The following is a 10,000-nucleotide window of genomic DNA, read 5'->3' as shown; positions in this document are numbered from 1 at the left end:
GTGTGTGTGTGTTTTATTTGGTTTCTTGGTTGTTTGTTTTGTTTTGTTTGTTTTGTTTTTTTGTTTTTCTTTTAGGGTTTGTTTGTTTTTCTCCACTAATATTTCACTAAACTTGTTTTAAACTGGGGTTTTTTTTGTTTGTGTTTATTTTTTTTTAATCTAGATTTGTTCTTTGAGTATCTTTGCTTTACATAATATCTTGGCTAAAACGACACACCCTCTTTTTACGAAATTTTGCTCTCATTGATTGGTACTCTTTGATTTTGCCTCCATATGGGCAGCGACTCTTTGAGTCACGTTGGTATATAGACAGGCGAGCTGATGTTGAGGTGATAAGACACTCTCCTTTTGATCGGAAGGTCGCGAGTTCAGATTTAAAGGAAGACACTGGAGTTTGGAAGGGGGAGGGTGTTATTTATTTTTTTATTAATAATCTCTACGTGTTAGTGCCTTTCTTCGGTATAATTCTGAAGTGTAGCTGTCGGCTTAGTAGTCCAGCGGTATGAGTCTCGGCCTGTGACCTGAAGGTCCATGTGCTAGTCTCGCTATTGGGGGGGGGGGGGGGGGGGGGGGCAAAGTTACGTCCTTGGAAAAGGATTTTCATTCTTATTTTCTCACCATACTCAAGTGCCAAATAACTACTTCCCTTACATTTTGCGTCATGTCTCCTCTTACATAAAAGCTAGAGGTACCTAAATGAGCCAGTAAAATGGATGAAAAATAAAGTGAGTAGATGTGACTCATATATAAGGGAACAACACAAAACAAACAACGTACTCCTCTTACATGTTCGGTGTTACAGTAGGCTTAGGACCGTAAAGATCTTTAAGCACATTTAGTGGGTATGTGTAATATATATATATATATATATATATATATATATATATATATATATATATATATATATAACACAAACTCACTAGTTTTGTTTTTTTTTTTTGTTTTGTTTTGTTTTGTTTTATAAACAGACCCTCCTTACCCCCTCCTTACCAAATAGACACTTCTGAAAAAGTGTGTATGAAAGGTGCTAGCCTCAGACTGATTTTTTGGGATGTTTTTTTTTATCTTGTAATTTTCTGTCTTGCTTTGTCTGGCACCTTTCATACACACTTGTTCAGATGTTTATCTAACACCGGTGCCTGCTCCCTAGTTTCTTAATCTAATCCTTACCAACTCCAGAAAAGTCGTCGCATCTGTAAGATTCAATAAACATTTTTTCTTATCTTATTCTGATTTGTTTTGTACATTTGGAGAAAAAAATCTTTGTTTGATTTATAAGAACTTAATCTTGTTTTTTTTTAGAGATTGTTTTTCAAAAATAAATTGTTTTGCATACTTTTAGATTGGGTTTATAATAGCACTTTTTGTGTTCCAAATGCATGATATTTCTGGAAAAGCACTGAAATGGTCGATAAGAAGAGGTTTAAAACTGACATGCACCCTTTTCAATAACCTAGAATTATGTTGAAAAGGTCTTTCAGTTGAAACTCGATGCTAGATATAGATAGTATGCGCTTAGCTAAGAATCTCACAACATTGCCATCCGGAAGTATAACGGACCAACACACAAAACTCTGTGTAACCATTCACTTTTATAGTCTGGTTAATACAGCTTAGTGAGAATTAATATTACCATAAACATGGATGGCAAAAAATAATAACAAAGACCTGAGTGACGTCAGCTTCATTCTATGTATCTACATTTATTATTATTATTATTATTATTATTATTATTATTATTATTATTATTATTATTATTATTATTATTGTACGTATTGGTGGTATTACGATTGTTGTATTTTTTATGGTTATTAGTGGTATCAGTTTATTTTTTCGTTCCATTTACCATTTTTTTCCCACTTTCATGTAGACTATGTTGTCATCAAATTGTGTGATTTATTGGCGAAAGCCCAAGATTGAATAAACTTTGCACTATTTATACCTCTATTGTTTTCAATGCCAGCGTCTGCAGTCCTCCATCTTATCACCACTCCAAGACCTGGGACCACTGGCTCCATTCCCAGACAACCGGCACAAGCAGTTGGACAGCGTGCTCCACATCTTGCACACCAACGGGGCCCACCTACTGCACGGATGGCCCGCCATTCTATCCATCATCGGGGCTGTTGAAGAAGGCCATGGGTAAGTATTTCCATCACTAAAAAAACAAATTATAATTTTTTTTAAGAACAATATCATCCTTCTTATATACCACTTGCTTGAATGTCAACCTCTTGAAGACCTGAGATGCACATTCCTCCCACCAAATCCAATCATCAGTAACGACACTTTATAGTCACCTGGAACAACTACAAAAGACGTCTAACTTCTACGTCATGGCACATGACCGAAGGGCGAGAGCTCAGTTGATCACTGGTTCGGATAAGTAATCCTTCTTATATTATAAGCTGGATCGTATAAAGTAATGAACAAAAGTGATTATAACAGCTTCGGAAAAGATTAGAATACTCACTTAGGAAACGTTTATGGCTCAAAACCCTTCTTCTCCTGTCAACAATAAAGACAATAAAACAATTAAAGAATTGAGCTTCTATATAGCGCAATATCCACCAAACGTGCTCAAAGTGCCTTACAAGGAGTCCCTGGCCAACAGCAGCATTTAACATTTAGGACGGTACACGACGCCTGATAGCCGTTTTACATATTTTTTTTTTCAGAGACAACGCTATTAACGGCCAGGTACTCATTTTTCACCTGAGTACGGTGAGTGAATGTGAGTAAAGAGAGCATTTTGTCGTACCAAAAGACCACATAGTGTACCATTAATATATCCCTTAAATCCCAGACTGCACAGAAATTTTTGGCAACTCTTGTCCGCAAGAAATATGATCTGAGGAAGGGTTTTAAACCCGAATCATTCAATAGTTGGTACGTATTTTGATCTTTTTCGAGGCTGATAAGAGTCATATTTTTTCATTAATAATCGTATTGTTATACTGTTTACTATCGAAACAAAATTAAGCCCAAAATTGCTTTTGGTTCTCCAATATTATGGGCACGTAATTTTCAGCCATGCATTGCAATGGCAGTACTATTAAAAGTCATTGTGTTCCAAATAGTCTGCAGTCGTTGGTAACAATAATGGCATGGCAGCAGCATTCAAAGATAATTGTATGTCCAATAGTTTTCAGTCATTGGTAACAATAATGGCAAACCTATTCAAAGATAATTATATTCCCAATAGTTTTCAGTCATTGGTAACAATTATGCAAACCTATTCAAAGATAATTCTATTCCCAATAGTTTTCAGTCATTGGTAACAATTATGCATAACTATTCAAAGATAATTCTATTCCCAATAGTTTTCAGTCATTGGTAACAATTATGCATAACTATTCAAAGATAATTCTATGACGAATATCGAATTATCTATTTTATTTGTCCTGAAGTTAATGGATAAAATAATAATTTTTTTAAAATAATAAAAATAAATGAGAATAAAATTTCCTTCATTCATCCCATAGGGGAAATTTGTTTTTAGGTTCTATTCCAAAGGAAGACTAGAAAAACCCAGGCGTCAGCCGCAGTGCAGCGCCGCAAATTGAGCTAGGGCGATGTGACTTGCTCAAAGCCACACAGCGCAGTAGGTTATCGAACTCGGTACCTTTCGGCTACCAAGCAAAGACCGTACCTTTGAGCCACGCTGCCCCCAGGATTTAATCTGATCTGATTATTTGACATAAATGTAGTCCAGATCCAATTAATATGTGATCCATCGCCTCAAAAGGATATTATGTCGGGGTGGTTGAGAGACTGAAAGCTGAATATATTGTAAAGGAAAAAAGTTATGAAACTTGGTATTAATTTTATGTTTTATAGAGGAAAATAGAAATACAGTTCCACATAGTGAACAAATTTTAAATCTCAAATTTGTGTTATTTTAACATTAAAATCCCTTTTGAGTTTTCTAATTGACCCCGACATACCACCGTTTAGAGACGAGGGGTCACATATATAAAATCAAAAGAATCTTTATAGCAATTCGATTCCTAAAAATCATGATCTAAGATCTTTTTAATTTGAATGAAATATTTTGTCGTGGGCCAAATTGAGTTTTCTATTGAAAGTAGGATGAAATAGTCGTGCTTTTAGACTGCGATGTAAAAGGTTATGAAATTAATTTTTAGAAAGAATGAATGGTCGGGTTTAGCTGTATTTTCATTCGTCTTTATAGAAACCCAATTAAATTATGTGCGCTGTTTATTTTATATATATATATATATATATATATATATATTTGGAACTCCGGACTATACAGAATTTAAATTAAATTCATTTTATCGTTAGCTAAAGAAAAATATTCTTTAAAATATAAACATTTAGACAAAGTAAAATTCAAAAACACAAGCTTTTAAATAACGTGAATTTTATAGAGCGCATTTGATTAAAGGGCTTTTACACAAAGTCCTTAGCCAATGGTGACACTTCACATGAAAGACGAGGCCTTTTTGGCTATTATTACTATTATTTTTTAAAGACAATTAATTCCAGGGACAATGTTGTTACCGGTCAGATCTACATCTGTTAATGTTGTGATCATGTGAGTAAAGAGCCTTTTCCTAGAACTCAACATTTGCGTGACCCCACAGTGGAACCCTCGCCTAGAGTCCTACATATTCTGAAGAGAAAAAAAACATTTTTAAGCCATGACATGAACACTTGTCCTTCAAATATGGATCGGTTTAATTTGTCAAAAAACTCTCAAAACAATGAATTCCTTGAAGCACCGGTTTTGAGAGTTTTTGACAAGACGAGGGTCATTTTAGTCGATCAATATTTAAAGGACGAGTTTTCTGGCCAAATTTTTAAAAATGTATATCTTTTTTTCATTGCACAACAGACTTCGAGTAGCATAATACAGCTCTAGACCATAAACGTGCATCGTTCATAATAACTATAATAATTACAACAATATATTTCTATTGCGCCTAAGCATCCACTTCCAAGTGATCTGCAGCGCTTTACAGTGAATTCAAACGCACAACCACCCCCAACCCCCCCCCCCCCCAACCCCCTCACACACAGGTCCACGCATATGTATTTTTTTTTTTTAAGAAAGAGACAAAAACATCAAATGCCTTGAAAAAAATCAGACGTGGAGCTGTACAGTTAAAAAGCTTTTTTGGTGAAAAATTTTAATGCAGTTTAGCTATTTGTTTCAGTAAAAGAGATCCTGGTGATCTTAAAACACGGTTAGGTGTATAGACTTCAATAAGGTCTTGTAAGTGAGAAGGATCTACATTAGTAAAACATGTCTAGGCGTATTAAAGAATGTTGTACTCTAGTCTGTAGTGAACAGGGAGCCAGTAAAGGTCATGTAGAGTAGAAGTAATGTGCTCTCTCGAGTTTTTAAGAGTAGCTAGTTGCCTGGCCCGACAGTGGAACCTTCACTTACAGCCCTGCATATTCGGGTGGAAAAACTTTTTTTAGCCATGAACACCGACTTGTCCTTCAAATATGGATCGATATAAATGACCCTCAACTCGTCAAAAACTCTCAAAACAAGGAATTCCGTGAAACCCCGGTTTTTGGAGTTTTTTGATAAGACGAGGGTCATTTTAGTCGATCGATATCTAAAGAACGAGTTTTCTGATCAAAATTTTTTTAATGTAGGTATACCTTTTTTCCATAGCACGGCAGACTTCGGGTAGCATAAAACAACTCTAGACCATCACAATATATTTCTATTGCGCCTAAGCAACCACTTACAAGTGCTCTGCAGCGCTTTACAATGAATTCAAACACACAACCACCCACCCACCCCACCCCCCCCCCCCCCTCACACACACATATGTATATTTTTTTTTAAGAAAGATAGAAAATCATCAAATGCCCTGAAAAAAATTAATCTTAGGATGCTTCTGAAATGTTAGAACACAAGGAGCAGATTTTGTTCTAAAACTGAGGGAATTCCACAGACGCGGAGCTGTACAGTTAAAAAGCTTTTTTGGTGAAAAATTTTAATGCAGTTTAGCTATTTGTTTCAGTAAAAGAGATCCTGGTGATCTTAAAACACGGTTAGGTGTATAGACTTCAATAAGGTCTTGTAAGTGAGAAGGATCTACATTAGTAAAACATTTAATAGGCGTATTAAAGAATGTTGTACTCTAGTCTGTAGTGAACAGGGAGCCAGTAAAGGTCATGTACAGTAGAGGTAATGTGCTCTCTCGAGTTTATAACTCACTCCTAGCGATTTTTGTAACTGTTCAAAATTTGAAAAAATGTATTAAAAATGAGCATTTACATAGACAGTTTTATTCAACTACCATTAACATGTTAAAACTAAAAACATTAGCCTTGAAACTACGCCTATAATTTATCTCATAAAAATGTAATAAATTAGGCATGGGGTAAAAGTAACCCGGGTAAACTACGGATATAGTCTGTGTTAGGGTTGAGTGAGTTAAGAGTAGCAAGTCTGGCTGCCTTATTTAGTATCTTCTGCAGTCTATCGATCGACAAAATAATATTAATTTAAGGGGCGGGGGGGGGGGGGGGGGGGGGGAGAGGAATTAGCAATCCTTCAGAGCCATTCATTGGGCTCATGGAGCCGGAGTTTATAGTATAACAAGTATAACAATTTCTTGATACTCATTGGATAGGACACCAGTCTATATTGCAGATTACATTGATTTAAAGGGGGGGGAGGGTGGAGTAATCCTTCAGAGCCATTGGGTCCATGGAGCCGGATTTTATGCCGATTTATATAGCGTGAATAAGACAATAGCAATTTCTTGACACCCTTTGGATAGGACGCTAATCTATTGCAGATTACTTTACGCCAGGTCTAGCAGACCCAGCTACCCAGTCACGTCTGGGTGAACAAAAGGGCTAGAAAAAAAAATTATTGACTTCAGCCGAGATCGATGTCTCTCTCTTTGCGTTTGAAGCTAGTTCTCTAACTCTGAGCTATCGCGACTGCCTTTAATGTAAGGGTTTTTTTAATGTTATTTGTATATATTAAGAGACGACATGCATTCTCTCCAATGAAAGCATTGACACTTTTATTTGCACGTTGGAATTCAAACGTTAGATTGGACATAATGCTGATGTGATATGGATGGTCATAGGTCGGAATTCGGTTATGTCAGTTAAAATCCGGTCAGATTGGGTCATCTGTCTATCCTTTTTTCTTTCTTTCTCTGCATCTCTTTATATCCACACATTATTATTTCTCTCTCTCTCTCTCTCTCTCTCTCTCTCTCTCTCTCTCTCTCTCTCTCTCTTTGTCTCTCTCTCTTATCTTTAATTATTGACATTTTTGGAATGTATAACCGAGACGGAGATGTCGAGAGAGAGAGAGAGAAGGGGGGGGGGAGGTCCTGTTCTTGACTTTAAATGACAATATCATTTATTGGACTGCAATATGGATTGACATAGTTATTTACAAATATGTCGAGACAAGTTTCGTTGGGGCCTATTGCAAGGGAAGACTGCATTAATCCTCACTGTAGCCGCAGTGCAGCGCCCCAAAGTGAGCAAGGCCATGGTAACTAGTTCAAGGTCACCTAGCGCGGCTTGGATTCGAACTCGATCCATTTTTCTTTAAAACACGAAGCAAAGGCCAAAGTCGCTTTGCCACGCTCTCCCATCGTGTTTCTATTGGTTCAAAATCGTACACATTGTTGTGTCTATCCATCCGACTCTCGTAATTGCAGGCCGTAATGTTCTATAGGAATTCTTGTACAAGTACAGTAGTATACGGCGTCTAACTTACTGGCGATATTGAACACACCGAATCCTCCCCAATTCATTTGAATTCTTCTTCTTCTTCTCCCTCGTTCCATTCACCCGTGAGATGGTTTCATTATGATGGCGATGCTGCCGATGGTCCAAAAGGCCAAGCCAATTTGCAATTTATGTCCCGATCTCGTGTGTATGTGTATCTACGAAGAATGTTCGAGAAGACGGGAGACAGAAGCTGAGTGTTTCCTGCAGATTCTGGAGACGGAACTGCGTGCACTCAGAACATACAGCATTCGTCTTATACACTTTTAAAGTATAGCCGTAAATTTTAATTATTTTTTTTTTTTTTAGTGATTCGCATTTCGTTGAGTTGTGAATTTTGGGTTTGTTTTTTGGGGGTTTTTTTGGGTTTTTTTTTTTTTTTCATTTTAGTTTTAGAGTGTTTTATTTCCTCTCTTTTCATTGTTGCAGAAGGCTGCGTTTTTGTTGGGGTTTTTTTCATTTTTAAGAGGTTATTGCCCTTCTTTGTGTTACTCGTCTTATTTTATTTTATTTTTTAGATAGAGAGGTTGTTTTTATTTATTTTTAGATGGACTCCTGGAACTGCCATGTCGAAAGGGGTAGAGTGAGCGAGGAAGTATAAGACAGAGGGAGATTGGAATAATATTATGGTTGGCCCGTATTAATCGTGATGTTTATATAGAGAAGAAAAGCCGTGACGTCACACCCTCTACTTTTCCTGTTCCAAAATCCTTGAAAGTTTTTATGTAACCATTTCTTTAGAGGACTGATAATTAACAGGTTACATATAGATAGTATGCGCTTGGCTAAGGAGCTCACAACATTGCCATCCGGAAGTATAACGGTGCAAAACACCAAACGTTGGCTAACCATGATCGTTTATAGTCAAGTTAATACAGTTTAGTGAGAATTACTCATAAACACGGATGGCAAAAAAACAATAACAAAGGCATGAGTGACGTCATCTTCGAACTATCTATAGATATTATGCGCTTGGCTAAGGAGCTCACAACATTGCCATCCGGAAGTATAACGGACCAACACACAAAACTTTGTGTAACCATGATCGTTTATAGTCAAGTTAATACAGTTTAGTGAGAATTACTCATAAACGCGGATGACAAAAAACAATAACAAAGACCCGAGTGACGTCAACTTCGAACTATCTATTGAATCATAAGGTGGTATAACTATTTTAGTACCAGGATGTATTGACATTTTCTAAGGTTTACGGTACGCAAAAGATCGAGGGTGGATTATCTGCATTGACGGCCAACATATTATATTTAAACTAGAAAATAAGATACCATCACTCTGAAACCAGAGGATCATTTACCAAGGTTTGTATAGATGGTATGCGCTTGACTAAAAAACTCACAACATTGCCATCCGGAAGTATCACGGACCAACACACAAAACGATGTGTCACCTTAAAAATTTATAGTCTGGATAATGCAGTTTAGTGAGAATTACTCATAAATGCGGATGGCAAAAATCAATAACAAAGACCTGGTGTGACGTTATCTTCATTCTATCTATTCAGTCTTCCGGAGGGGTGGTTTTAAAGATAGAATGAAGTTGACGTCACTCTGGTCTTTGTTATTGTTTTTTTTTTTTGCCATCCGCGTTTATGAGTAATTCGTACTAAATTATAATAACCAGACTATAAACGTTCAAGGTTACACATAGTTTTGTGTATTGGTCCGTTATACTTCCGGATGGCATTGTTGTGAGCTTCTTTGTCCAGCGCATACTATCTATAGTTAGAGAAGTACTCATAAAAGCAATAACAAAGACCTGAGTGAAGTCATCTTCGTTCTATCTATTCTTTGAGAGTTTTGATTATAGATAGAATGAGTAATTCTCACTAAACTGTATTAACCAGACTATAGACATTGTTTTGTGTGTTGGTCCGTTATACTTCCGGATGACAATGTTGTGTACTTCTTAGCCAAGCGCATACTATCTATATTATGACAGTTACCGTCAAAACTGTAAACCCACAACATAGTCATCAAAAGTGTATTTTTTCTTTCTTGTGATGTACCTACGTTGTTTTCATATTATATAACCTACTGTGTTAAGTAACTACCGTAACACTGACATTCAAACGACAGGTGTGCTCAATGATATTAATATTGAAATTGATATTATTACCCAACAGCCCTTGGTCAGTTTGAGCGACCGATAACTCACGACAGAATGAATGAATGGCTATCAATTTCCGAATAGACCGCGAGAAAGACCAGTCCGAGCGAGAGGTCGCTGAGTG

The 10,000-nt window shown here is 36.6% G+C and overlaps 1 protein-coding gene across 1 annotated transcript in view; it reads left to right on the top strand.

Moving 5' to 3' along the window:
• Nucleotides 1–10,000, top strand: part of LOC144975323 (protein MON2 homolog) — a 497,118-nt gene that overhangs the window by 403,605 nt on the left and 83,513 nt on the right. The window contains exon 22 of the mRNA XM_078919294.1: nt 1,964–2,142. Coding sequence (XP_078775420.1) covers nt 1,964–2,142 — 179 coding nt within the window. The remainder of the gene's footprint in view (nt 1–1,963; nt 2,143–10,000) is intronic.

The sequence above is a fragment of the Berghia stephanieae genome, chromosome 6 (genome assembly GCF_034508935.2).
Source record: "Berghia stephanieae isolate SIO BIC M18660-M18661 chromosome 6, UCSD_Bste_1.3, whole genome shotgun sequence".
In the NCBI taxonomy this organism is placed as follows: domain Eukaryota; kingdom Metazoa; phylum Mollusca; class Gastropoda; order Nudibranchia; family Aeolidiidae; genus Berghia; species Berghia stephanieae.
The sequence above is the reverse complement of the archived record's forward strand: the minus strand, read 5'-3'. Positions and strand labels throughout refer to the sequence as shown.